Genomic DNA, 27684 nt, shown 5'->3' with positions numbered 1-27684 from the left:
TATGGCTGGTGGATGAGAAAGAGGAGGAGGGGTCTGTAGCTGTGCCATCCCCACAGAAGACTTCAGATTGTTGGTGTTTTCATTAAATGATTGTCTTTAAAGTAGTTTTTAATGAGGGCTGCTTATCAGCACGTTTTAAAACATGACATTTGTCTTTGGAAAATACCACATCCCCAGCAAGAGCCCATACCCAGGGAGCCCAAGGAAGGAGATGCTGCTGACTGACGTCGAGACACGTCAAAGAGGAAAGTATTTTGGGCTTTGCTTATGAAGTGGAAGCCAAACCATGCTCATGTTGCAACACTGATACCCCTTTGGCGCAGGGACCCCCGGGGACCGTGGGGTGGACTTTATCCACTGTGCATATTTGCTGTTCCTTGCTGATATCAGTGACCATGGCAGGGGTATGTGATGGGTATAGTGGAGTGGCACAAGTGTCCTGCAGAAGGGCTATTTTATTGGCATAAGTTGAAAGCAGCTCGAGATGGCTCTGAGACTTTTCCTTTTCTGCACTGTGACTGGAGAACATGGGAGGAAGGTGATGCTTTGGCTTTGTTTTGCCTGCGAGCCCACCAGCCCTGCAGCAGGTTGGAGTGGTGGGGGTGCCCAGGAGCCTGCCTGGGGCCTGTACTGGGACCCCCATTCTCCAGCTTGTTGGGGGCTGGAAAGGCATCTCTCTGCCGTATTAAGGCCTGGCTGCTTGGCCCAGGCTGCAGGGAGGGGTGCCAGCTGCCTTTTCCAGCTTTTCTGGCATTTCAGGAATGCAGGTCGCTGGCTGAAGCTACATTTCAAAGCCTTTAACCCTTTGTTGGCTTCATCCTGCATGCCTGAGTGTGGCCACCCCAGAGAGGGGCACAGCTGAGGGGAGCTGGTGCCCCCCTCGTGCCTGAACATGCCAGGAGGTCTCAGCTTGGCCACGAACAGGCAGTGTGTCCCAAAGCATCCATGCCACACAGGACCATGTCTCTGGCTGTTGGGACGTAGCATGTTCCTGTGTATCTCCTTTTTTGTGATTCATGCTCAAAGATGTGCAGCTTACACTGCCCACTGCCTTGCTGCTTCAAATGATAACTGTATAATGATGCAAATTGTTCATTCTGGGTCTAGCACATACCCTTGTACCTGGCCAGGTGGGAAGTACCAGGTGGCGACACTTTGTTTCTCCAGCATCGGTGTTTTAGAGACAGATCCTTCTGCAAATGCTTTCAGGTTGCTTCCTTCTCTAGTACACTTAATCCTCTGGGAAGAGTGATCTGAGGTCCTCACCAAACCCCAGTAGAACTTTCTAGAGAACAATTTCAGTTTTTGGACATGAAGTTACAGTATAGTACTGTTGTAGTACTGTGTTCCTCCTTCCTGTACAACAATGTGTAGGCTACAGAAATCGTCTCTGGCAGCCGTTGCGTGGATTTCAGAAGGGATTTCACCCACTCAGACCCAAGCTATTGTGTTTCTTTACATAAAACTGTTTAGGAGAGAGGTTGTATTAATATAGGTATGCACCAAATGGGCTTGGTTGTGCTCATGCTAAAACCTGTGTGAGTTTGCTTGTTAAATTTCTGAAACCACGGGAGACTTTTCAGCAATGCACTTTTGAGTTCCATTAGTGTTTTAAATTAAATTTACAGTGACACCAAAGGCAGTAATTTCTTCGGCATCTGAAAAGTCATGTGTCTTTTGGATGTTTACATCCAGTCTCTGGATGTGTTTGTCAGGTGGGCACGATGGCATTAAGTGACTGTGTGAAAAACAAGCAGCAGGATTAATGTTTTGCTGCTCCCAGTGCTTTGTTCTCCTGCAAAAAGTTCAGCCTAAGTGTTAGCAGAGCCGGGCAGGTCTGTGCTTGCGGCAGAGCAGCCTCTTCCCACGAGATGGTGCTCGGAGCATGCAACCCGGCTGTGCCAGGAGCACAGCCCCTCTCCTGGGCATGGGCTTCTGCAGGCTGGCACCCAACCTGGCTTGCTCTGGCCCCACTTCTCCCAGTCACTAAGCTTTCAGCCTACAACAAGCCATCTAATTGCATGTGTGAGGGCTTTTCTGCACTGGGAGCTGTTGTGTCTCAGGTAAAGCTGTGTTTTGTGCCTTACAGGATAATGCAACTATTAAAAAAAAAAGTGTTTTACAAAATACTGAGTCCTACCAGGAGGCCCTAGCACGGGGACAGGTGTAGAGAGCAGAGCTGAGTGTGGTGCTGGTGCTGAAGTGCAGGGTAGGGGGCTGACTGTGCAGGCAGCTGCTCCCATGTTGAGGAGCTGGTGGGGCTTGGGGAGACCAAGTTGATGTCTCTGCTTTGCAGTGACACTTGTACCTGGACAAGCTGTTTAAGCCTGGAAACAGGAATAAACACAGGCATGTGTTCCTCTGTTGTAGGCACACACACCTCCTTCTCCCATTCTTTTTCATCTGTCATCTCTTTCAGTACAGTATCTCACAGGCTTGTCAGCCATCATCAGAGCTGTGTATGGGGAATGACCTGGCTGGAGATGCAGAGAGCTCCTGAACATAGAACTCCTGCCTTGGAGTGGAAATCAGCCTCAGTTCTCTATTTTATATGATGTGAATATTTCAGGTCAGGAGCAGATTCCTGATGCACCACTGTAGATTTGAGGTTGCCTTTGCATTCCTACATGTCTGAGTCAATCTCATTCCTAATTTAGCATTTAAGTAGAGCTTAAACCAAGCCCCTGTGTATCCTTGAAACCCTTAGTGTGCCCTGACAACTCTTGTGGCCAAATGTCCCCATGCCTCTTGCTTTCTCCCCTAGCAAAGCATTCTCCCTGAGTTGGCCCCACCATCCCTCCTGTCTCCCTCCCCTTCTTTAAATGCCTGCTGAAGTCCCACTTTCAGCCCAAAACCCATGTGAAATGGGCTGACTGTCATTGCCCAAGCTTGCCTGGCAGTGTGGGGATGGAGGATTAGCTGGGCAGGGGAGCAGGGAGCTGACAGACAAGGAGGCAGCCACTAGGGCTGGTTCTGGGAGCTGGTAAAAGACGTGATGTGTAGGAGATGAACGCAGAAAGGAATATTCATCCTGTTTACCCACGACACTGGAAAAACAGATGTACAGTAAAGCAGACTGGTGCTGGTGTTATCTCGGTGATCTCACTTTCGTAGGCTGTGCCGGGGTTTGGCAGCGCCTGTTCTGGCTGCCAGTTCTTGGAGATGAGGACTTGTTTTGCGCTTGAAGAGTACCATGACCTGTCACTGGGGCTGTGATGAGTACCAACAACCCACAGCTCGAGAAAGCACCCGTGTGCTCTGTGCCACTGCTGTGGCTGCAGCAGGCAGTGGTGGCAGCTGATTGCTCTGATCCTGAAGCTGAGTTTGAGGTTGGTGCAGACGTGCTTGTCTCATGTCCGGAGCATCACGAGCTGTTACCGAGGTCCTGAGTGTAGGAATGTGTTCCTCCACAGGCAAGTGAACAGCAGCCCCTCTGTCCCTCTTCCCCTCACTTTTATTACTCTGATAAACTTGGCCATTCCATAAATCTTGCAGCAAGTGAATGTATATTTCTTTCCTAATTGCCAGTGAAAAAGCTGAGTTTGGGGTTGGCTGCCCTCCTCTGCAGAGTTACCCTGGCAGCTTAATCTGCTTTACGGGGGCTTTGCTGACTTGCATGGTACCTGTGTAAATCAAGATACCCCATGGTGCAGAGCCCAGCACCTTACCAAAGTCAAGGTACGTTCTGTCTGAGCAGTTACTTTGATCCCCAAGGCTGGATCTCATCAAAGGCTGAAATCAGGATTGTTTGACAACACCTATTTTCCATTAGCAATGTTGACAGCATTAATTATATTCTGGTGCTTTAATTTTTTATTATTGAAATCACACATCAGTGATAGTCATTATTTTGCAAGGGGGTTGATGTTATGCTAATCAGCTTGCAGTTAACTGGGTCATCCCACTCATTTTTTTTGGCTATAGGCACAACACTACCACTCTTGTACTGGAGTCTCTGTGGTCTGCCAAGATTTATTTTAAACAAACATGAGCAAGCCAGAATTTCTGAGCCAGCTTTTTTAGGACTCTTGGGTGCAAGTTATGTGAAAATATTTATCCCTGTTGTATACTGTTTAACGTCTTCCTTGGTTACTAATGGACTGGAAAGGAGTTCATTGTCCTCAAGTGATACAACTACATCATCTTGCTGCTTTGCAAAGTCAGAGCAAAAATTTTTATAGGAATCTTCTGCCTTTTCTTTGTCATTATTAACTGTCTTGTGCTCTCTGTTTTGGAAAGGGATTATGCTTATCTTGGGATTTCTTTTGTTTGTATTGAACTTTAAAGATCTCCTCTGTATTAGCCCATCACATCATGGTCTTCTCTGTTCTCACTCCTGTAGGTACAGTCCCCAAATCACAAGGAATGGAGCAAAAGCTCAGTCTGGCAACCATGAGGTGAAGATGAAAGGTCTGGAGCCAGTGATCAGCCAGATTATTGACAAGCTGAAACACATCAACCAGGTTTGTTGCAGACGTGCCAGCAGGGATGGCTCTGGAGTGGGTGGTTTCCAAATCAGTTTGGCCTCCCCCACACTTTCTCTGGGCTCAGCCAGACAACCCAGGGTGTCTCCATCTTCAGCAGCTCTGTGCAGAGCCCTGTGTGCGGAGCCAGTGCCACCTCAGCCCCGCAGGGTACCAGGCTCACAGGGCACACATGGCAGGTCCTGTTGGATACATGCTGGTGTGGTTCTCCGTGGGTCAGTGGGAGCTGTGGGGTATGTGCACTGCAACCTTCCAGGGCTCAGCCTGTGCCTGGCCAATGTGTGGATGCATCCCTGCACTGTGCTTCTGCTGGGCATATGTCCCCTGTAAAGTGGAGGACCAGGAAAGATGGAGCTGCTGTGGTCCCCCCGAGCACAAGGTGCTGGCAGGGGCTTGTGTGGCATGTGCCTGATGTCCCCTCTAGTCAGAGGAATCCCCTTTGGTATTGCTCGTGGCCAGCAGAAAGGATCACCTGTTTCTTCGCTGTATTTCCCTGGACATCCACTCCCAGCAACTGCTGGGGCAAGTTAGTTACTGTTGAAGGGGGAAGTGGCAGGGCTGGATGAGATCCTTTGTGCTGGGGAGGAAGCTTCCTTCCCACTGCTTCAGACCTGGCATTCTTACTGGGACAAGCAGTATCTTGTCTCTACCCATCACGCCATGCCAGATTAGGTCTGTGAACAAGCCCCACTGCTGCCAGGAAGTTAGGTGGCACCTCTGCACAGCGTTCAGCTTGTGGCTGTTCACCTCCCAGAGCTCTCCCACAGCACTGCCTTGGGCCAGTGGGCTGGGATCCAGCTCTGGACACTGCTCTCCCCCCTCTCTGTCACTGAGTATGGGACGTTGCAGTAACTCAAAGGGGCAGTGTTTTTCAGGAGGTGGATACCTTGGACTTGGTACTTTACTGGGACCTCACAGGGCACACACGGAGGTGGTAACACAGTTAATGCAGCTGAGCTGCCCAGTCTCTCCTGAGAGAGCTCTTACCAGCGGGGGACCTTGTCCAGGCTCACTCTGGCATGAGGCTTTGGGTAGCAGCGGGTTCCCGGGGTTAAGCCCAGCTTTGCTTCCCGGCTGGGTGGGCTGTGAGGGCGGCTCTGTTTGGACTTGCTGGCTTAGCAACTTTTCTGCAAACCTCTGCTTTCCTGCTCCTGCCACTGCCAGGGACTGTTTTCATAGCCATTCCCGGTTTAACCCCAGTGTCCTCCGATGCAGGCACGCCTCATTAGGTGCTGTCTGGGAGTGGGACACAGGGAGGGATTTGGGGTCCGCAGGAGTGCCCCACCATGCGAGAGCCGATGTGGGCAGCGGCCCTGCAGCCTGCTCTGCCTTCCCGCACCCTCCCCGTGCCGAGCGGTGCCATCTGCCAACAGCCCATAATTTTTAAAAGGGGAAAGGGGGGGGAATAGCATAATCAGCTCCCTATTAAATGGGGTAGAGGGCAGGCTTCAACCTGCAGGTGATAATGATATTTTGCCGTTCACAGTGAGAAAGTCGCACTGAACAAAACATGGTTATTAGTGTACTTGAAACTGCTGACATAAAGTGGTTGTGAAATGCTGGCTGCCAGACTGGGTCAAGTTAGGTCTTTGCTGAACAGCTCAGGCTGCTGAGGACTGGAGATCTGTGGAGTGGGAGACCCTGGGTAAACACTGCTGAGCCCTATTCAGCTGTTTGCAGCAGCAGAGTGTCTCTTGTCAGCTGCTGCTCAGAGAAAAATAGTGTTAAGGGGGTGAATAGAGTCACCTTTAGTTGTGATCTCTTTCAGTGCTTCCCCTTCTTGGCTTGTAGGATCAGGTTGGAACATGTTATGGGGGCAGATAAAGTCTTTTGGTTTGAATGGCGTAAATTAAGAATCTGAAAAATATTGAACACTCTTGTAAAGTTGTGTTTGAGAAAGAGGAGGAATTGAGAATAAAATTAGGAGAAAATGGGAAGTGATTTGTGAAAATTAGTTATGAAACTTGCCCAGAGAAGCTGTGGATGCCCCATCCCTGGAAGTTCAAGGCCAGGTTGTACAGGGTTTTGAGCAATGTGGTCTAAGGAAAGTGTCCCTGGAACTATATTATCTATAAGATCCCTTCCAACCCAAACCATTCTGTAATTCTATGATATGATTCTGTTCCTGTGGAGGGTCTGTAGTCTATGATAAGTAGCTTATAAACCGTGAAACTGCAGAAGTTACTTAAATTTGGGATTTGGGGTGCCAGAGCTCACCATCACACTTCTTTTCTTGACCTAAGGAAGTTTTGAGCTCTCTTTCACATGTGGAATGCATCTTGAATGCCAAAGAGTAGGAAATGTGGAAGGAGCCGCAGCTCTGGATGAATTACAGTTGTGTTTTTCAGGTGTTGGCTTCAGATTTGCGAAGCAGTGGGGACTCCTGAGCTGGGGTGGGGTGAAAATCTCCTTATCCACCAAGCTCAAGCCAACAGTGGCTTTTAAGGATTTTCCAATATCCAGGATTTTTGGGGAAAAAGAGTGTCTTTGTAGTGCTCAGAGCTGTAAACTGGATTCTCCATGTGACTACCCATAAATTAGGAATATAGTGCAATGTTGTGGCTTCCTCACAGTGTGTTGTTAGAGATGCAGCCTGGATTTTGTGGGTGTGGGCAGACTCAGGAACCATGCTAGTTGGTGCAATTTTCGTAGAGTCCCAGAGCTTTTGCTTTTACTTGTAGATTTTTGCTAAAATGTCTGTAATTTGCTGATGACTTGGCTTTGCTCTATTCCAGGCTGCTCACACTGCTGAAAATGTCTGCTTTCAGCAGTTTGCCACGTTTTCGAGCTTGCTTGAGTTTGGCGAATGTGTTGTGTGTAGAAATCATGCTTGTTCTTTAGTTCATGTCTCCTCAAACCAAATCTGGGTAAATGTGCACACATACACATGAGAGATTCTCATCAAACATTTGCAGTTTGAAAGGAGAATGGGGTTTGTGCATTAGAATTAAACCTGTGGGAACTGAAAGGAGTATAGAAAACTTAACCGAGAGAGAAGGGGAAGTGAAAGTTTCCCAGATTGATTTTTTTTTTCGTTTGAGCACCTTCTATCAAGCTGAACTAAATAAATGAATAAAGCACAGTGCCTGAGTAGTGTTCCTGTCTCAAGTCAGCCCTTTCTGGATGAGTCCCCCTCAGTGATGCCAATTCATTACATCAGACCATTTTCGTTTCACCCAAATGTGTGATTGTGGCTGATGCTATTTTTCATATATTGGTGGTTGAGATGGTTTATTATTGCCATATTGGAAGTAGAATTTTTTTCCCCCCAGTTCTGTTAGATGTCTACCAAGTTTTGATTTGAGTTATTTTTGTTGTGTGCCCAGAGGCATGAACAGCCCATCCATAAATATTAGCATTGTTATCTCAGCTGGGAGGCTAAGGGTCACCTTCAGGAAAATGAGTTGGAATTGGTTCCTAACTTTTATTTCCCAGAGTGGATGGGGTCTGTTTCTAGCTGGAAGGGTTTTCACTCATCCCACACGTAAAAGTATATTGAAACTGAAAGGTTGTTCAGTGTCAGCGCAAGGTCTTGCTCAGTTTTTTTGTGACTCGGTACCATCCCTAGGCAGAAAGCTGTGTGCGAGGTGAGCTATTTCCTCTGGTCATGCAATTTTCCTCCCACCACGGGGAGGCATTTGGATGGCTGACAGATGGGTAAGAGCTTCAAGTTTTAAGAGATAAACATGGAGGTGGGGGCTGTGGTGTCCTATGCCCCACAGCCTGGGAGCTCTGCCACACTGGTGACCTCCTATTGATCATCCTCCTCTATGAAAGGCTCTGGAGAGTGGACCTGAGTGATGCTGGTGTGAGGATAAAGCAGGAATATGCAGCACCAAATTTGCTGATATGACACTCTTGGTCTTCCTTCCTGTGCCTGTCTGTTCTGAGGTGGCTTTTGTGCCCTCTGCAGTGCCTATGGGGCTCTGACACCACTGCAGCAGATGCTTTACCCCATCCTTAATGCAGTTACCTCTTTTAGCTTGTGCCCAGTTCCAATCCCTGTTTATATTTAGTTAAATCCTGGTGTTTATCATAGTACTGTCTCGAGGAGGAAGAGCACAATTTTTTAACAAAAGGAGGGAACGACCACACCAAAAATTAATACTAAAATCCATAAAAGGAAACTTAAATGGGGGAGATATGTCTTTACAAAATTGAATGGCCTGGAAACATACTGTACATTTCCAGACACTCGAGTTAAGGGCTCATTTAGAATTTTTCAGATATACTGGAGTTTGACAGTTCTTTGGTTTCCACATCAAACAATCTGTAATTTATTGCCCCATATAGGGACTGTGTTTTTATCATATTGCATATTCTCTAGCCAGAAATCTAACTACCATATAAGCTCTTGAAAAAATAAACCCTTTGGGGATGGGAATCCAGGCAATATGCTTTCACAGACCCTGAGAAACTCCCTTTGATTTATTTCCTTGGAAATACAGGGAAGACACAACTTTTTGGAATATTGCAGCTGTTCCCCCAAGCAGGGTCTTGCTGCCTTTTTTTGTGTGCTCGGTGTAAAGACCCGGGCCCTGTGGTGAGCCCCACGTGAGAGACCCTCACATTGCTCTTCTCAGGGTTTGCAGGAGGATGAGAACAAAATTTAGAAATTTTATGAGGCAGTAAAACACAGAGCTATAGCTGGAAGGGAAAAACAAAACAAAAAAAAAGCCAGGAGGCTCAGAGGTGCGAATGACCGAAGATAAAATAGACTTGAAGTTCGCATTAAAAGCACAGGCCAGGCGTTTCCAGAGCTGTGTTTGAAGCTGATTTGATCAACCAATATGTCCTGTATTTGTTTGTAGGTTTAATGGGCTGTTTCCCGGCGGCCTGGCTGCTGGGAGAGGGCATGGTGGAGGTCACCCAGAAGTTAATTTGGAAAGAGGCCAAAAGGCCACAACTTGATTGAATCAAATGTAAACAAAATAGGCCTGGGAACGGTGTGGTGCCCTTGTGCCTGAGAGTCCCTTGCAACCCCTTTGCTTAAAATACAGAGTGTGGTGGAGCGCTGGGGACCAGAGAGGAGGGTCTCACCCTGCCATGGGGGAATGATGCTTGGGGAGGCAAAGGGACCCAGATCCTGCTTGGGGCATACAGGAAACCTGCAAACAGGCTGCCGAGTGGTGCAGTGGGGGCTCTCAGGGCAGGGGGCAGCTCAGGGTGGCCGTGGATGCTCCCAGGGGAGACATGAGGTCCTGGGAACCCACCTCACCAGACCCTGACCTGGGTGGCTCAGAGTAGGGAAAACTATGAAGTTTATTATGGGAGAGCCTGGTGAGGTGGAGACTTTTCAGGAATTTATTTCCCCGTCAGAAAAATCCATGACTTTGACGGATTTGGTGGAACAGCGTTTCCCTGTGCCTGCTAGGCTCTCTGAGGTTTATTATTCCCACTGTACTTTAATTCCCTGATCAGATGAAGCTGCATAGTAATTAGAAAAATGTGCACACTTCCAGATTGTTGAATAATGTGATGCACAACACTAATCACTTGAAAACACAATATTTAAATTGCACCAAAGCAAGTCACTTCTGGCTCCTTTTCCACCTTTAAATTTAATAAGTTAACACTACAATGTCTGAAGTGCTGTATGTGTGCAATATAATCTATCAAGTCCTCAAAAGAAATGTTAATAAATACAATAATTACTTGGACATGCCTTTTGTTCACCATTATTAAACAGTTTGTAACAATTAAAATATTAAAACCACATGTTGTTGAAAAGCAACCAGACATTGCAATTATTTCTTACTAAGGCTATTAAATAAAATGACAGAAGATTTTTATTTTAATGATAAATGCATTTTGGAATGGATCAGTTAATTCTTCTTTACTACACAAAGTAATCTGCAGCTCCACCAAGTCTAGGCCTGGTATTTAAATACTAATTCCATCATCCTTTTAGCTGTGCCCCAGCTCCCATTAACGTGCTGGGTAAATGCTCTCCCACTCTATGCAAGTGGTATTGACAGGATTTTGCCAGGGCAGTTAAATCAGGGGATGTGTGACCCTTGGTAATGAGAACATAATTAAATTTGGAGGTATCTTACTGTAGGGTGGCTTTTCAAGCCCAAACCCCTCCTTCCCCTCTTCAGGAAGAGCCGGTGTCTGCCCACACCAGATATTGCCCGGGACCTGTCACAAACCTCTGGGCTTTATCAGGGTTGTTGTGGGAATGCTGTATCCACAGGTCACCCAAAAGAGTTTTCTCTAACAGCCAGAGATTGTTTGGACCTGCTGTGTTTGCATGCCTGTTTTCAAACAGAGTTGTATCCTGGGCTGTGTTTGCTGGAGTTTGTTGCCTGTTTTAACCATGATCTTGCCCGACACAGAGGGAGTGTGAGGGGTGCACAATTAAGATCCATGCTGTGCAGTGACATTTTCTGTGGAATGTGAGGTATTTTCTATTTTCAGTAAGGAAAGGGCAGCAAATAGGCACTTTTCAGGTACTGCTGAAGTGACAGTGAATCTGTGCTGAGGGCCTGAGCATCTCCTGTGTGCTGTGGAAACCCAGCAAACCCTGTCTGTTACTGACCTGTTGGTTTTGCTGATGTTGGTGCCAAAACATCTGGCAGTATCAAAAGTCCTCACATCAGACAGTTCAGTAATTTATTGTAGGCTTTTCCTCAGCACACCCAAATCCTTTGGTCCACAGCCATACAATCCTTTTTTTGGGGGGGTAAATAATGGGACTCCAGAGCTGCCATTCTTGAGACAAGATTCACTGTTTTCTTGTCCTTCTTGCTTTCATTTGGCCTTTCCCTGGCAGTGAATTTCAGGAACACACATGGGAGGACTGGGAAAGGTGCATTCCTGTGTGAAGCCATGTATCTCCTTTATCACTATGGAAAGGAATATCTCAGCTATGCTTCCTTTTTGCTAATCCCACCTACCCCAATTCCAGAGAATTAACCCATCACTGCCATGTTCACTGCTAAACCATGTCCTCAAGTGCCACATCTACACACCTTTTGAACTCTTCCAGGCATGGTGACTCCACTGCTTTCCTGGGGAACTTATTCCAATGCCTAACATCCATCTCCTTGGCTTTTCTCTGCAAGACCAGGAAGCTGCTGGGGCTGAGCTTGGATGGGTAGCAGTTTTGGCTGGTTTCCACACCAGTTTATTGTCTGGCATCCATAACCTTTGGGTAACATAAATAGCATTTTATCACTCTCCTTCCCTGAAATTCCCTGGTTGCCCTCGTCTTATGCATGAGAAGGGATTCAACTTTGTCCCTGTGGCTTCAGCTCCTGCAGGGAGGCAGGTGCCTCAGGTGTGTCCTGCAGGGACCAGCCTCCAAACAATGCTGTGGAAATCAGCTGGAGAAAAAAACAAATGAACACCTTTAAAGGGGATTCATTTGCTTTTGTGTCCAAAACATGCAGCTGAAGCACAGCGATGCCTTAAAACAAACACCAGATATCCTGTACCAGTGCTGGAGTTTATCCTGTTTTGAAGGAAACAAACCTGAAGGAGTCCTTGTGCAGCAAAACCCAGTGTAACTGGAGCTGTTGATACCAGATTAACAGTTAATTACAGTTATTCTGGGCCTCATTAATTGTATCAAGTGTCGCCTGTGCTGTAACTCAGGCTGTAATTTAATCAGTAGATGTCTGAGGTAGGTGTCCTCCCTGATGGTCCCATTAATAAAGGATGCAGCTCTCTGGTGTTAGTTGATTGGTAGTTTTCTCATGTTTTTCTCCAAAATTTGACTTAACATCAAGGTTTTTATAATGTGGTCCAGACTGAGAAGGGATTGGGATTCAGAGAGCTAATCTTCATCGTCCAGAAGGTAACCTGTTGTCTTCTTGGCCAAAAAACAAATCCAACTGCTTTTGTTCCCATGAAAAAGCCTCATTAGCAATAATGCTACTTTTGATTCTAGACTGAGGTCGTGTAAGATTGCTTGGCCATGATGTTCTCAGGGGACAGGAGAAAAAGGCAGTGCTGTCAGACCCACTGTGGGCAGAGAGGGCCAGCTCCAGTGGGAAGTCCCCTCTGCAACCCCCTGGGCTGTGCTGTGGGAGTGTGGTGCCCAGTTGTGGCATGGTGTGCAGGCAGTGCAGCCGTGAGCCCAAATCCCTGTGAGATTCCCACTCCATCCCAAGCTGCTTCACGTGCTGAGAAGGCTAGAGCTGGGGATTTCCCCAGTGCAATTCTGCCACTCTACCAAAGGACTATGTCTGCAGTGGGAACAAAGCACATTTGTGGCGTGTTTTTATTCCCAGAGGTCTTAATTTGTATCTGGTCCACACCACCAGCTGTAGATGGGTAGTGGGGGAGTCCTTCTAGATCCTGCCTGCTCAGATTGCTCTGGGTTTGTGTGTGTTGTATATTGAAAGAACCAAAAGCATTAGTTGGTTTGGCATCTTTTGGGTGGGAATGGCATTGCAAGGTGTCTTACTACTGTGTGCAGCAAGGCATTTAGCTGGCTGAAGCAGTTCATCTTATGCTCTCAGCAGCTTTGTTCTTGCAACAAGTGTCACCAGGGTTTCCCTGGCCTGAAGCAGGAGGTGCATCGGACCTACACCTCATTCAGCAATCCTAGAACAGAATTTCAGGATATCCTGAGTTGGAAGGGACCCAGAAGGATTATAGAGTCCAACTGCTGACCCTTCACAGGACAATCCCAAGAATCACACCCTGTGCCTGAGAGTATTGTCCAAATACTTCTTGAGCTCTGTCAGGCTTGGTGCTGTGATTACTTGCCTGGGGAGCCTGTTCCAGTGCCCAACCTTTTTCTAATATTTAACCTAAACCTCCCCTGACACAGCTTCATGCTGTTTCATCCTGCTCTAGGAAAGGGTGGTCCCTTTTTTTATAGCTTTGGTTTGGCTTCTCCTGGGACTTCTCCTGATGCTCTGTCCCACTTCAGTGGCCACAGGAGGCAGTGGCTGGCACAGACCACTGCAGCTTTCATGCAAACTGTGCTGCCGTCAGAAAGTGCAAGAGGTTTCATTCATTTTAAATAATGAATAATTTGTGATCTCGCTCCTTTTGTTATCCTGCTGATGAAGCAGATGTCTGTAATGAGGCAGGTTTCTGTACTGGCAAACCCCATCCCCAGTCAGACATTGACCTGTCTGTGTTGGGGCAGGTCTGAATACCCCTCATGGCTCAGGAGGGCTCTCAGTTGATGCTGTTGCTCATTAAACTTCTTACCTTGGTTTTGACATGTAACTGGCTGCAGAAGCTGGGTTGCATTTTAGTGCTTGTGCTGTTGGAGCCCATGTGATGAGAGATGGCCCTTGCGGCACATCAAACTGAGAGCAAAGAGGGAACTTTAGGTTGCAACAGGATTTGTTGCCTATGGTCTCACTTGGCTGTATTGCTAGGGAGAGATATTTAAGAGAAGAAAATGTGCTTGGTTGGCCTTTCTGGGGACACATGTAAGAAGATGCTCCCCTGTGCAGCACAGTTAGCAGGGGGATGGGAGGCAGCTGGCACAGGGTGGGTGTTCGAGCCATCAACAAATATTGTGATGGGCAGGAAGTTAGTTTTTATTTTTGGCAGGATCCCTTGAATGCCTCCTGCCTGTGAGCGGGGAAGGAGTTTACTGACCTTTTCATAAGCATCTAATTGCTGAGGGTGAGACTCATATAGGTGCTCTTCTGGGCTTCCTCTATGAGTGTTGAGTCTCACTGGGGGAGGGTATAAAGTCACCAGCTTTGAACCTAATTTAAACACTGAGTTGCTTCAGCTGCTCAGTTGGCGTCTGTGCATCTGTGTGTGGGAGAACCATCCTGGGCAGGGCTCCTCTTACCTCCTGCCTGCAGCTCCAGAGGCCTGAGCCTTGCAGGGTCAGTTGCTGTTGGGTACATTCAGTATCAGTGATGAGTTGCACCCTAGTGTATCAGCAGTGCCTGAGCCTGGATGGTTGGTTCCTTATCCTGTTGGTAGATCTATCCTAGGTGCCAATATTGACACAGGAAAAGCTGTGTCTGTGACATTTTTTGGGTTTTAGCAAGCAGCATCCATGCTCTGAATGCAGAGGAGAGCTGAGACGTGGCCCAGGAGCCAGCCCAGCCATTAATTAGAGACCAGCTGCTCAATCCTCCCTAGCTAACAGGTTTGGGGGTGTCTGCCATGGAGTTCTCCTCCTCCTGTCTGATTTTAGTCTCTGCTGAAATCAATAGCTCAGTAATTAACCCCGCACTGGGGTTGTCTTGTCTGATGGGAGGTAAGTGGCTTATGAGGCGGCTGTTCAGTTCCCTGTGACAGCTCTGCAGACCTGGGGACATCCATCAGAACTGCTTGCAGTTGCTTTTTGGGCTTCCAGTGCCTTGAGGTGAAGCAAATGCAAAAGTAAAGCTTGGAAAGCTCCTGAGGGCAGGATGCAGCCAGCGTGACTTGGGCTGCTGTTCTGGCAGAAATCTCTGTGCAACACAACACTATGCACAAAAATACATGATTTGAGAAGTCCCTCTCCACTGGGAGCTTTTAAGGGAAAAGGGAAGTGGCTGGGGCAGGGATTTGCCTCTCGTTTGTGTTGCAGAAGGTGAAGAGGAGGAAAAAAATCCTCCCGGCACAGCTCTCAGCTTGCTGCTTCCTACCTGGTGCCAAGGACGAGATGTTTGTCTCCCAGCAGACGTTGCTGACAACTGGAAGCCGCCACGTGTGCCGGAGCCTGAGCCAAGAGGAAATCTCCCAGCCTGGGCTGGGCTGAGCTGGGCAGGGAAGAGGCTGCAGGACCCACTGGCTGCTGCACTCCCTGCCTGGGTCACACTGGTCTCCCTCTACAGAAACCTGGGGCTGTTTTAGCAGATGGCTCAATGTGGTGTGATACCTACATGTCCTTCTGGATGCTCTTGCATCTAGGGCATCTTCTGCCCAGGCCACCCCTGCTCAGATGCCTGAAGGACGTGATGGCAATGAGGTGGTTGATTGCTCCACCTCTAGCCATGTTGTCTTCTTGTTCCTTGTGCTCTTACTTTGCTTGTTGTCTCATGTTCTGTCTTCTGGTGACGTGCGCTTTGGGCCTTCCTGAGTGGTGTTTGGATGGCAGAGCAGGGCTCTGCTCCAATGTAACTAAACATATGGAAAATATAGATAATAGCAGTGATGGGCCCTGGCCCACGTAGGTTCTCACACCCCTCCTTCACTCAGTTGCCAACCCCCCGAGGTGTGCCTGCTTGAGAGGTGGAGAAATTGGTCCAGGTTTTCATGTCTAGCGACGCAGAGCAGGTGGAAAGGAGAGGGGAAGGCAGCTGGGGCTACTGGAAGGAGATTGAGAAACTTTGTGGGGAGAAGGAGCAGGGCTGTGATGCCAGAGAAAGGAAGGTGTGGACAAGGAAAGGGGACAAGGCAGATAGCCCTTGCAGGTAGCAAGGAAGGAAGCATCTTTGCAATGCCTTTTCCACCACTGACAGGCGTGAGTGGTTAATGTGCCTGGTGGGGACTGCTCTCTTGGTGACTTTCTTTCCTTATGTAATTTTTCCATGCAATCTGAAAGCCCAAGTGGTCTTAAAATACCAGCTCTTTACCTGGTGCAGGTTTGAAAGTGAACCCACAGTTTTAACTTGGCATTCTGCTCCCCTTTATCGAGCTACAGGTTTCCTGGGTTGTGCACCAGATGTCCTCAGGAGGTGCTCTGGCAGGAGTAACACCATATCTGGAGCAGTTATGAGCCCTGTGGAAGAGACTAGGACTGAGGAAATGATGCAGATCAGCTCAGGCAAAGTGAAGAGCTGGCAAAGGGTGTTTGCAGTAAATGGATGCATTCCTGTGTTGCTTCCAGTGAAGTGGTAGCTCATGGAAATCTTTCTAATTCTGACAGAGTCCAGCAAGGTGCTGAAAGTGTTATCTACTGCCTAGTCCAACCACATGTCAGATGATTGGTCTAATGGCTGGGTTTTTGGAGTTTCAGAGATGTCTGTGTTTGGTGGAGGTAGATGTAGGAAGGGAATGCTGAAGGGCCAGCAATAGCTTGGGCTTGAAAATGCAAAGGAACAGAAGGGGTTGTAGCAGCTTAAAGAAGAAAGCAGCATTTCTCCAGCATTGCCATTGATGTGGGACTCAGGGGATGAGCCAGAAGCAGATGGGAACTGCCCAGGTGCCCTCAGGCTGGGCTGGACCCCTCAGCCCTGCTTGGCACCCTCACTGTCCTGTTGCTTCCTACTGCTGCATAAAAACAAGCCATAAATAGCTGGGGGTGGAAGGGGAAGGAACTGGATATAAGGTGAATGAGCTGATCATAAAGCCTGAGTAATCTCTTTTTCACATGTGCCCCGTGATGAATGGGCGTTTGTTCAGGCTGGGGAAGTGACACCTCCCCTGCCTGGGGGACAGCAGGCAGGAGCCCGTTGCTCTGCCGTGGTGCCAGCCAGGGCTTAACCTCTGAGCCTGCAGGAACATCTTGTCCCAGGCATCAGCCTGCCCTCACCAAACCAGAGCAATCCATAATGCCTTGGCAGCCCCTTCTGCTGCTGAAAGAGATTTACTGTCCGGTGCTGACTCGTGTTAATTACTGCCACCTCTTAGGCGTCTTTATCTGTCTTCCTTTACCCATAGGGATGTTGTCAGTTTGGATAGCTAATCTGGAATTAAGCTGATGATCCATAAAGTAGGGCCACTCTTTGGTCAATAATTCACGGCTGTCACCAGCTTCTTTGTGCTATCAGGAGAGTGACCAGGAAAACTGATTTACTGGCAGCTGAGAGCATCTCCTCTGCAGCCTGTGAAGACAGTAAAGTGGGTCCTGCTGTGCTGATAGACCCCAAGTGATGCATGGTAGGGATTTTTCCTGTTCCAGGAGATGGTGGTTGAGTGCTAAACATTTTTATGGCTAAGGAGCCCCAGTATAAATTCAGAGCTATGGTTCACAACTTTTGGCACTCATCGCCATGGGTTGGTGTGGAGCCCAAGAGCAGTAATGTCCCAAAAGCAGTGTGTGGGGAGGGAACCCCAGGGCTGTCCCTTGCCCAGAGCAGGCAGGAGGTGCTCCCTGGGGCTTGGTCTGCTGAGTTCAGCTCCAGCAGCACAAAACCTGTGATGACTCCAAGGAAACAGCATGGGAAAATGCAGGATTGTCTTTTAGAGCAGCTGATAAAACAGCCAACATGTCCAACTCATAATTTTTCCAAGCACTGAAAATTACTTTTGCAGCTCCAGAACCTGCTTCCACTTTATTAACATTTGATTAGTGATCACGCTTTGTTCTGCTGAGCTTGAAATAGGAGTTCAATTAGGAACAGGTTTCTTCTCTGCCATGTCTCTGCTGCCAAGGTGCATCCAACTGGAAGGGCCATAAGGAAACCACAGTTCATGTGTTCTTCTGCCAAAACAGGCTCTTCTGTCCATGGGCTAACATTGTGTACAGAAGAGCAGTGATGCCTGCCTGTGAGCACAGGCACATGTGTTTGCTTGTGCAAGACAGAAGTATAGTTCCTGCTATTTACAGATACTTTTAAAGTTTTAAATATCTTTATTTTTAAACGGAGTTTGGTGCTGGGTGCCAGGGAACATTGAGTTTTTCTGTAATATGTGTTGCATTTCATTGCCACCCAAGAGGGGGAAAGCTCTCTGTAGCTTGGAAAGAAGCAACCAAAAAATTGATGCTGTTGATGTTGCACTGGGTTTGTGTTGGTGCATGCTTCTGTGCCACCAAGGCCCCTGTCCATAGAATGGATAAACCAAACAGAGCTGCGAAATAGGAATGTGGCATGAAGGGCACCAACAGATCTCATGAGGGTTGGTTCAATAATAAAGAAAGTATTTGCTAATAAAAGATAATTTTTTCCATGCTATTTCCAGGGCTAATAAGCAGAGGAAGTGGAGAGAATCAATTCTGCTGGTGCATGGTTGTGTATGATCAGGCCACCAAATTCAAAACACATGAGTTTTCAAAAAGTCCACAACTTCAGCCTTATAAAATGGGTTCCTTTCCCCGATTCTTGCCTGTGATCAGATAATGACCTTCGTAAGCAAAACAACCCCAGCTGTATTTCATAATGGGAATATACTTCTGTAGATTGTAATGAGCTGTTAACAGGGAACAGTATCGTGTGAAAATCTGCACGTTTCCCATGATGCTGCCCTGATTTAAAAGCCACACGTAAATTATTTGGTATTGCAGATTTCAAGGTCAGGATTGGCCATAAGATCTAGTTTTTCTCCCTCAAAACCCCATGTTTTCAGCAGGCTGGAATTTAAAATAGAAAAACCTGACCTGTTGCGAATCTTGGGAGTTGTGTGGGAAGTACCATGGGATCTGTGTCCTGTACCTGTAAGTGTGCGGCCAAAGTGTGGGGCTGGAGTGATGAAAGGGGAAATAACACCTTTGCTCCTCCAAAACTCCTCCTTACGAGGCTTCTGTAGGAAGGCATCCCAGATCTTGCAGGTAGTCATGAGTTGGTGGGTTTGGTTGAGTTTTGGAAGGTTTCTAGCAGAGCCAGGGGTTGGTTTTCACTGCTGGGTTCAGTTCCCAGAATTCCTTTCTTGATGCCAAGCAGCACATGGATAACACGGCTGGGGATCCAGAGTAATTTCTGCACTGAGGCACTTTTTCTGCTGTATGTGAATACTTGATTATTAAGCATATATTACAATTTTAATATTATTTTAGCTGCAAGTTCAGTCTCCATCCTCTCCAGCTTTTTAGGTTTGATCGTATTCCAGAGGCTTACTAAAAACATGCAAAGAATTTCAGCAAAACTCTATGGAACACTTTTTGTTAAATTCTTTCAGTCATGCAAGCTAAATTAAATGACAGCTCTGTCCACCAAAAGATTACAAATATCAATCAGGCTTCTCCCCTAAACTCATGAAGGAATTAAATGTTTTTCTAAAAGTCTTCTATTTCCCCATAATAATCTCTTTGGCTGTTCTCTTTACTTTACATATTTTTGAAGTGTGTTGAAAGGGATGATTTTTGCCCTAAAGGAGCACAGTGCTTGTAGCTTGCTGACAGTATTTAATCTGAATTTGTGGGCACAATTTTGGGTATTGCTCAAATTGATATTTGCAATACCACAGGCTTAGTTTCTGAACAGAGAAAACAGCTATTAAAGTGCAGTCCAAGAAACACGATGCTGAGTTCTTTTCCGAGATGGGAGATTAATGATAAAAAGTATATTGCAGCTCCCATTGTTTGTGTTAAAATTGGAAAAACAAGACCAGGTGGCTTAGTGGGCTGGTGAGATGGTGAGCTCTGAGTAAAGCAGTTGTAAAGAATGAGGAGTTAAAAAGATTTCAACATACGGTGGCCCGTCCAAGTCCAGCTGAGTCATTACCCTGCATTGCTGCATCTGTTTTTGTCTGGTCACTGTACAGTTATGAATAATTGTGTAAATCATGCTGGGATGCCCTGGGGAGCTTTCCTTGCAGGAAAGCTCAGCGCACCGTTCCCCTCTGCCTTGTTTTTTAAGCTGTGGGGAGACCACAAGACAAGACGAGTGTGTATGGAGACCAGATGTGGCTGCCCAGTGTCCCTTGGAGTCCCTCGTGCCAGTGCCCTGGCACTGCCCGCCCTACCCATCCAGAGGGTCATGGTTTAAAAGGGATGACATTGGAAATAAAGCTGAGGGACATCTTATCCATTAGAACCTGTAGTCAGGAGCAAAGGAAGTTTCTTGCTGTGGTGGTTGTACAGATGGAAGATGAATGCCCTGCAGACCCCTCGGAGGTGTGTGCACCCAGACTCCCACAATGAGAGCTCTAGTTTACACTGGGTACATTACCCTGTAGTTTTGCCATTATGGTTTAGCAAAGAAGAGTAGATATGACAGTAAACTCTTACAGCTGGGTGAATTGTGATTAAGTTAAAACTATCTCACTGTTACATACTACTTTAGTGATCACCAGACTGTATTTTCCTGCCTTTTACCATGGACTTCAAACCACAGGACATGAATAAACCATAATGTTAGGGTACAGTCAGCTCTGCTTGCTATTTAAGGATGGGGAATCTATGTTCAGCCCACCAAATATAATTTCATAAAACGTGCAGACCATCAGGGAGATTGTGGAATGGTTGATGAGTGGGACTATGGCTGCTGCTCCGGACGAAGCTGAGACATTCAGCAGCATTCCTAAGCCTGGATGTGCCAACGGAGCGAGGTGGGATTCCCACCCCATGCCTGGTCTCCTGCTTACTGTTACAGTAGTTTTGTGTCATAAGCTTTGTTTGTCCCAGAGCCAGCTGTGAAATTTGACTAATTGAACCTCCCTGTGGTTGTCAGCAGTTGGGGAGGGAGTACATGGCTGAGGATGGAGCTTTTCTCCTGGAACAGGAAAGAGCAGCGTGGCACAGGGATGTCACGTTCACTCGATCCAAAGTCAGGGCCTGCGTGACGTTTCTCAGAAAGTTCCTCTTTTATTGTGCCTACGAAGGCAGAGAAATTAAGCTGCTAATTTATGGCATGCCAAGGAAAAAAAAGTAGTTATACAAGAAATGCTCAGTTATTTTAATTTTTGAAAAGACACAATTGAAAAGCCTTGATTTTCCCCTGCCCCCTGCTGAGCTTATTAAATCTGAAAATATCCCAAAGCTTAATTCTCTCCGCCAGAAAGTTCCTCTGCTTTTTTGGGTAAGTCATGAAAGTTGTGCCGCTGGGCTGCATGGTGGGGTCCCGTCTGGCTTACTCTGTGCCTTGGATGTGGAGGAACAAGCATCCTGCAGAGGAGTGAGCATCCTGCTGCTGAGTGGCTGTGGTCCCTTCTACCATGATGGGCTTGGGGTTTTAGTGATGGGCTTGGTTTTTTAGTGATGGATTTGAATTGGTGTGTGTGGTAATTAGCTGCTGCATGAGGGAGACCCTCATTCACCTTGAGCTGAGGTACTCTGTGCTGAGGACTGCTGCTATATGGGGATTCCTTTGGAGAAGTCCAAGGGATGGTCTAAAGGCTCGAGTGCTGGGCATGTTCTCTTCCTGTGCGAGGCCTTTCTCCTGCTACCCCAGCACTGCACTTGCCCTTTCGTTTGTTTGTCATTTTTTCATGATTACACTAGATTCTGGAGAGGCCTGTAAATGTCTAAACAAAACAAAATTCCTGAAAAGTGAACTTAAACAGCCTGAGTCAAAGCCTGTTGAAGGACATGGTAACACATCCCCGTGATCTCTGGGGCGATGAGCTGCGTTTTGCTGCCCACCATGGATGTGGGACTGACCCAGCATGGTTCTCACGCTGGGCAGGCTTTGGCACGTGCCAAGGAGAGGTTTGCTGCATTGCTTGATGCAGCTGGGGAACCCAAAGGGGTCTCACATGGAGCCATTTGTTTTTCATTAGGTTATGCTCCTGTAATATAAACACTAAGGTATGTGGACAGTGCTGTGGACAGGGCGAGCCAGATGCCAAAAGCATTCCTCCAAGGCTGTATAAACTTCAGCAGATAAATATTTTAGAAACTGTTTTCTAAGGCTAGCTTAATAGTTTAAAAATATAACCTAGATTCCAGATATTAAAAAATGCCTTGCGAGGCATGCATATTGCTGCAAGAGATGGAACTAACTGAACCCCTGAAGTATGCGGAAAGCTCCCATTTTGCAATACCTTCTCTGTTACTTATCCTTTGCATTATTATTTTTTTTTAGCCCTGAGATTAAATTCAAGAAGGCTTTTAACAGCAGAGTGGCAGTGATAGAAATTTTCAGCATATATTAACTGGCTGACTCACACTTTTTCAAAGGGGATCTGGGTTTATGATGAAATAGCTGGCTGCTTTCAGCAACAACAAAATCAGAAAAGTCAGCAGGAAGAGGAAGCCGATAGCTTAAAATGTGTCTAATCCCTCCATGTGCCGTGATGGGAGTGTGGGGAGCTCCCACCCGTGTTTGGAAAGTAGTCCTGACCCTGTGCTCAGGGGAGGCATTCGAGTCCCCATCTCAGGGATGTGCAACCTCTTACCCTTACTTAGGACTCAGCTTTAAAACATCATTTAAAAGATGCTTTCAGTTGTGTCACTTGACTATCCCAAAGACTTTGATTAGCACCCTTTGTGCTTCAAGAGTGAGGAATGAGATTTTTTAGGTTATGTTTGTGGGGTGCCATAAAGACCCAAGAGATCTGCCATTTCCTGCCATGTGTGTTACTTGTCATATGGAAGATAGTCCCTGAAAGCAGTGAGAATCCCCTGAACAGAGGCACCTCTTGGTACTGGTTTTTTGCCCCATCTGGCCCAATTTTGGACACGTGTTCTGTAGTGACCCCAGAGCTTTGATGACACTGGGGTCTCTCAGGGCTGGTTGATGCACTGTAGCTCATGCAATGCTCATGGGGCAGAAGCTGAAGGGCATAAAATGACTCAGTGTGGATTTTCCTCCTCCTTTTGTTTCTTTCATTGAGGTTCTGTGTGCACCTTTGTCTGTGAATGAACCTGAGCTCATCAGTGCTTTGGCACAAGGAGTGCACTGGGGTCTTGTCCCACTGTCCTGACTCCACTGAGCCCTGTGCCCCTCTTGTCACCCTGTCCCCCTGCAAGCATAGGATGGAGCAGCAAGAAGGGTGGAGGGAAGCAGCTGAATGACTGTGGCACCTCGTGTCTTTCAGCTGCTCAGAGGGATGGCTTTGCCCCGCCGAAAAGCTCCAGGCAAAACCCCGGAGGAGGAGGAGGAGAGCGGAGACTGCGACGACGAAGATGACTGTGGCAGAGGCTCTGGGGATGGAGAGCTGCGAGTGAGGAACCAGCTCCGGTTCTTAGCAGGTGATGGGGATGGTGGTACCACAGCAGCTGCCCCTCTGTGTGTTGTAGGTTTTGGTCATGGTGTGGGGAGCTGCTCCCTGGGGTCTGCGCAGGTCTGCTTGCTGCAGACACCCCCAATGCCCTCCACAGCCATGGCCCAGAGGCTGATGATTCCCAGCATTGTGCCAGCTGACCTCGGTGGCAGCCGAGGCAGCAGCTGGAGAAGAAGTGCTGCTGCTTTTCCAGGTTGGTTTTGCAGGGGTGTGTTGCAGGCAACTCATCGGAGAGGATTTGAGGCAAGTTGCAAACTTGATGTAGGTCCCAGTCTCACCTTCTTCTCTCCTTCATGCAAGCCTGCAGTCATGAGCTTTGAGATGAGCCTTTCAGCTTTCTGGAGGGCATCAGAAAGTTGGGAAGACTTGCTTGACTGCAGCAAATGATGGGTATTTCTGATCTAGTCTTTAGAAAACTGTGGTAATTTCTTGCAAATAACTCAGGCTCATTTTGGAGAAGTGATTTAGGTACTCAGGAGCCTGAAATTGCATTGCTTGCCAATATGAGTCATGTCTTTGGTTGCTTTGAAAATCGCCCTGAGGCACTCCTGGTGCTTTGAGGCTGTGTTATTAATGAGTAGTCCCTGGTCACACATCAGGAGGAGAAAGCAAAGGACCAGCTGAGACTTGGGCAGTCACACATGCTTGTTGGTGTGTGCCTTCACCTCAACCCACTAACCACTGTCATCCTGCTCCTGGCTCTGTGGAGCTCAGCAGCATCATCTGGTTTGGTTGTGTGAGCAAAACCAGGCTGATAGAGGCTGTGTCCAAGGTGGATGACTGTGCTGGACATGGGTCTGTGGGCTGGAGGCCTGGCCCAATTAATGCTGGTTTCAGTGCTATGTGGTGCACTTCGAGAGACCAGACAACTGAACCTGGATAAAATCAGCTTTACAGCTTTGAAGTTTAAGAGGCAAATTTGGGCTCCTAAACGAAGCACAGATGTTTATAAATTCCCTTCCATTGGTCTGGGATAATTAAAATATCCTTAATGAAGTGAGAGCTGAAATATTAAATGCCAGTCTTATATCAAAGATTATTGACACATTATGTAAAGTGCATAAAATACATATATTCAAATATTGACTAAGGGAAATAAAAGACTTTTTAAGTCCTCCAGTCCAAGTCTGAAAGAGAAATACAGAATTCAGAGAAGAATAAAATATACTTTATTTCATCCAAGAACTAAATATCAAAGTGTAGGTTAAAGAAATACAGGTGATTCACAGTGTCCTGTGTCGAGAGCAGAGATACGTGTTTCATTTTCCGTGATCTTTGTGTCACACCTTGATGCTATTTTTTAATGTGTTTCTAATTTCCTCTTAAAACCTTCCCCATAATATCATCAGTGATCTCTGAAGCCGGATATATAATCCTTTCTGCCTTTTTCTGTCTCTGTAGGCTAGTTTAATCACTGTATTGATCTCCCTGACAACTTGCCCGTCTGGCAGCTTAGACCCCTCCCTCTTTGTCACTGTGGTGCATGAACATGTAGTAGGAAAAGAGGACTTGTCCTCCCTTCTTCCCTGTGCTGCTCTGCTGGAGAGTGTTTGTTGCTGCCTTTGCTACAGGATGGGTAAATATTAACTTTAGGGCAGCAGTGTCTTTGGGGCATGGTGTTCCTGGCAAGTCTTTCAGGTTGCTGAGTGTGAGGTTTGTCCAGCACAGCTTGAAGGCACTGACTGAGCTCAGAGAGCATGAGCTGTGCCATCAGGGAGACCTTCTGGTTCTTTCTCGCTTGCCCATGCCATAATCCTCTTTTTTTGTGTTTTGCTTTAGAGCAGAAAGGTGAAGCTGATCTGACAGTGACAGAATCCTATTTGCTTGGTATTGGATATAAACTGTGACTCTATTCAAGTTTTATGTTGGAAACCAGCCCAGGAAAAGTTGCTGATGGTGTGGAAATACTCACTTTCAACATTTTTGAGAATGATATTTCTTTTTACTTTGAAAGAATATTTTTCAATTAAATTTTTTTCCCATCATATCACATGTACATAGCAAGAAATAAAAGGGACTAGAAACCATTCCACATTCCCCCCCTTTCCACAATTTCTAAATTTTAGGGTAGCATGCCTATTTGAAATGATGCCAGGCTTTAAATCTGGAAATAGTTTGCAAAATGAACTTTTACATTTAATGTGGCTTTATCTCTCTCCTTCCCAAGGTAGTTACCCTGTAATAGAGGCAGAAAGAACTGGGAGTGGCTGTGGTTGTGTTACTGAGTCCCTGGTTTTATCCCATGCTGGATGCTCTGCAGTGCTAAGGCAGGAACGTGGCTGGCTGGCTGGGGGAGTCTGTGTCAGTGCAGTGGTCAAACCCAAACCCCCTCTCTGGGCATGTTTGAGTGCCTCTGCTGACCCTCAGAGGTTTGCAGTCAGGGAATGCAGTCGAGGGTTTTGCTTTCCTTTTCTCAGATGCTTTGTTCAGCTTAGGAGGCAATTTCCTTGGCCCCATGAGGGCAGTGGAGAACTCCTGCCTTCCAAAGGGTTTCCTAAGCCTTGCAGATGGACTTGGTGATGCCTTGGGGAGGAGGAGAGGTGAATGCCTTGGGCTGGCACCGAGTTTGGCTGTCGGTTGAGTGAAAACATTAGCAAAGCTCTCAGGTCTTTGCATCTCTTGGATGCAGTGGGAATTTCTCCTGCTCCCCAGTGTGGGTGCCACTGGTCCTGCCAGCTAACTACAACCATCTGCTGAGTCCTGGCCTCACTGAGATGTCCCCTCAGAAGGTCTTGGAAATAAGGAGATGAAAAAAAGAGCAAAAGGAAAAAAAAGAGTCAGTCTCAAATACAGACTAGTTTTGATTTATCGCCTGTTGTATAAAATGTAACCTTTGTTTCCTATTTATAATGAGCCTGTAATAACTGGACAGTCAACTTGAACTTTAATGATTTAAACATACTTGTAAACTGTCAAGTCAAAACTTTGTGAGTGACTATAAACATATGTTGGTGAGCCCTATATGCTAATAAATTCATTATTATGTTGCCCCAGTGGGAAACACAGAGATGGCAGGCTTTTTTTTATGATAGGTCTTTTATTGTTTGTCACATCTGCAACACATTAAGGGTTTTGAAGGCAGATGATGTTTACAATAAGGGGGAGGACTGAAAACCTCCCAGCTCAGAGAAGAGTGCATCCTGTTTGTCAATGCAGTACCGATGGAGCCGGCACCCCGGCCATGCAGCTATAAAAATAGAGCTGTGTACATACACACACATGTATTTTTGCCACACCAATGGCAGATCATGTCTGTGAATTAATTATAGTATTTTCCCCCAAATTATGAGTCAGTGCAAATGTCTTCCAGGCTCTACGACACAAACATGTGCTCACAGCCCACTAGGATCAGTCATCCTACATCCTTTGGGGCACCCAAAGCAAACAGAGCCCAAGGATGGCTGGTGCTTTGCTGGTGCTCCAGCCAGCCACCCATTAATTAGCTCACCTCTGGTGTGCTCACTCCAGATGCCACTTACAACCAACAAGGTCGTTGCCAGGAAGCCTGGATATAAAATGTGGGTGCTGGAGAATCTCCTGTGCCATGTGGGCAGCTTTATCAAGTGCTGGGGGAGAGAAGGTGCAGGCTTTTTGGGGGGTTTACTAAGCTGGTGTGGTCCAGCTCAGCTATTCATGTAGGCTGTGCCCTGGGCATCTCACAAGATTTTCTGGGAGGAAAATATCTCTTTTAGTAGCTGAAGCACCCAGGGAATGTTCTGAGCAAACCAGCAACTGTGGGGGAAGGGTTTGGGAGGCTGAGGGGAAGATTTACCCTTCCAAAATATCTGTGTTAGGCAGTAACAAAAGTTGTCTTGGGAACAGATGGATTTGGCAGAATTAAGTAGAAATAGTTTGTCCTGGGAAGGGAAGTTGGCCCCATCCCATGAGATATGTAAGGATAGATGTGTGCAATAAAGATATATAAAGATGGCTCTGGAAGTTTGTGTGTGTAAAACAGCTCCCCTGCCTGGCTGCTCCTGCTGCATAACCTGCAGGTAGCTCTCTGCTCTCCCTTGGCTATTCCTAAGGGGGAGAAGGAAGCCCTGAGTTTTCCTGCACCCTGCCAGACCCACTGGCTGGGTGAGACTCCTATGTGGGTTTGCAGCGATTCACACAGCACCCAGGTGCTTTGTGAAAGATCAGCACGGTGTCCCCCTTGATTTACCCAGATCTGTAACTCTTTAGTAAGTTCTGGCTTGCTTTGCCTCTGATTTATCCTCTTGGCAAGGCTTTTTCGAGTGCTCTCATCAAATGGCTGGCTTGAGTATCACCTCTGGGCTGGCCGAGCATGGCCTCTTCCCAGGTGGAAAAGCTGTTTGTTTGTAACCCCTTCATATATGTTACAAAGGTGTTGATGCTTCCAAATGGGAATATAGGCACCTTGTAGAGCAGGTGAGCTCTCCAGCAGCCACCTTTCCAGAGAGAAGGGGCTGCTGTGTTTGTGCACTGGCTGTGACCTGTGTGGGCAGAGTTGGACCCCCATGTTTTCTGCCTCACACCGTGTTTTTGGAAGCTGCTC

The 27684-nt window shown here is 47.1% G+C and overlaps 1 protein-coding gene across 1 annotated transcript in view; it reads left to right on the top strand.

The window, feature by feature from the left end:
* GPC3 (glypican 3) overlaps positions 1-27684 on the top strand; it is a 144564-nt gene that overhangs the window by 94489 nt on the left and 22391 nt on the right. The window contains exons 8-9 of the mRNA XM_029959201.1: positions 4343-4463; positions 22980-23133. Coding sequence (XP_029815061.1) covers positions 4343-4463; positions 22980-23133 — 275 coding nt within the window. The remainder of the gene's footprint in view (positions 1-4342; positions 4464-22979; positions 23134-27684) is intronic.

This window comes from Manacus vitellinus, unplaced genomic scaffold, assembly GCF_001715985.3.
Source record: "Manacus vitellinus isolate BGI_N305 unplaced genomic scaffold, ASM171598v3 scaffold_19_pilon, whole genome shotgun sequence".
Lineage (NCBI taxonomy): Eukaryota > Metazoa > Chordata > Aves > Passeriformes > Pipridae > Manacus > Manacus vitellinus.
Note: the sequence above shows the minus strand (reverse complement) of the source record. Positions and strands in the feature narration are given on the sequence as shown.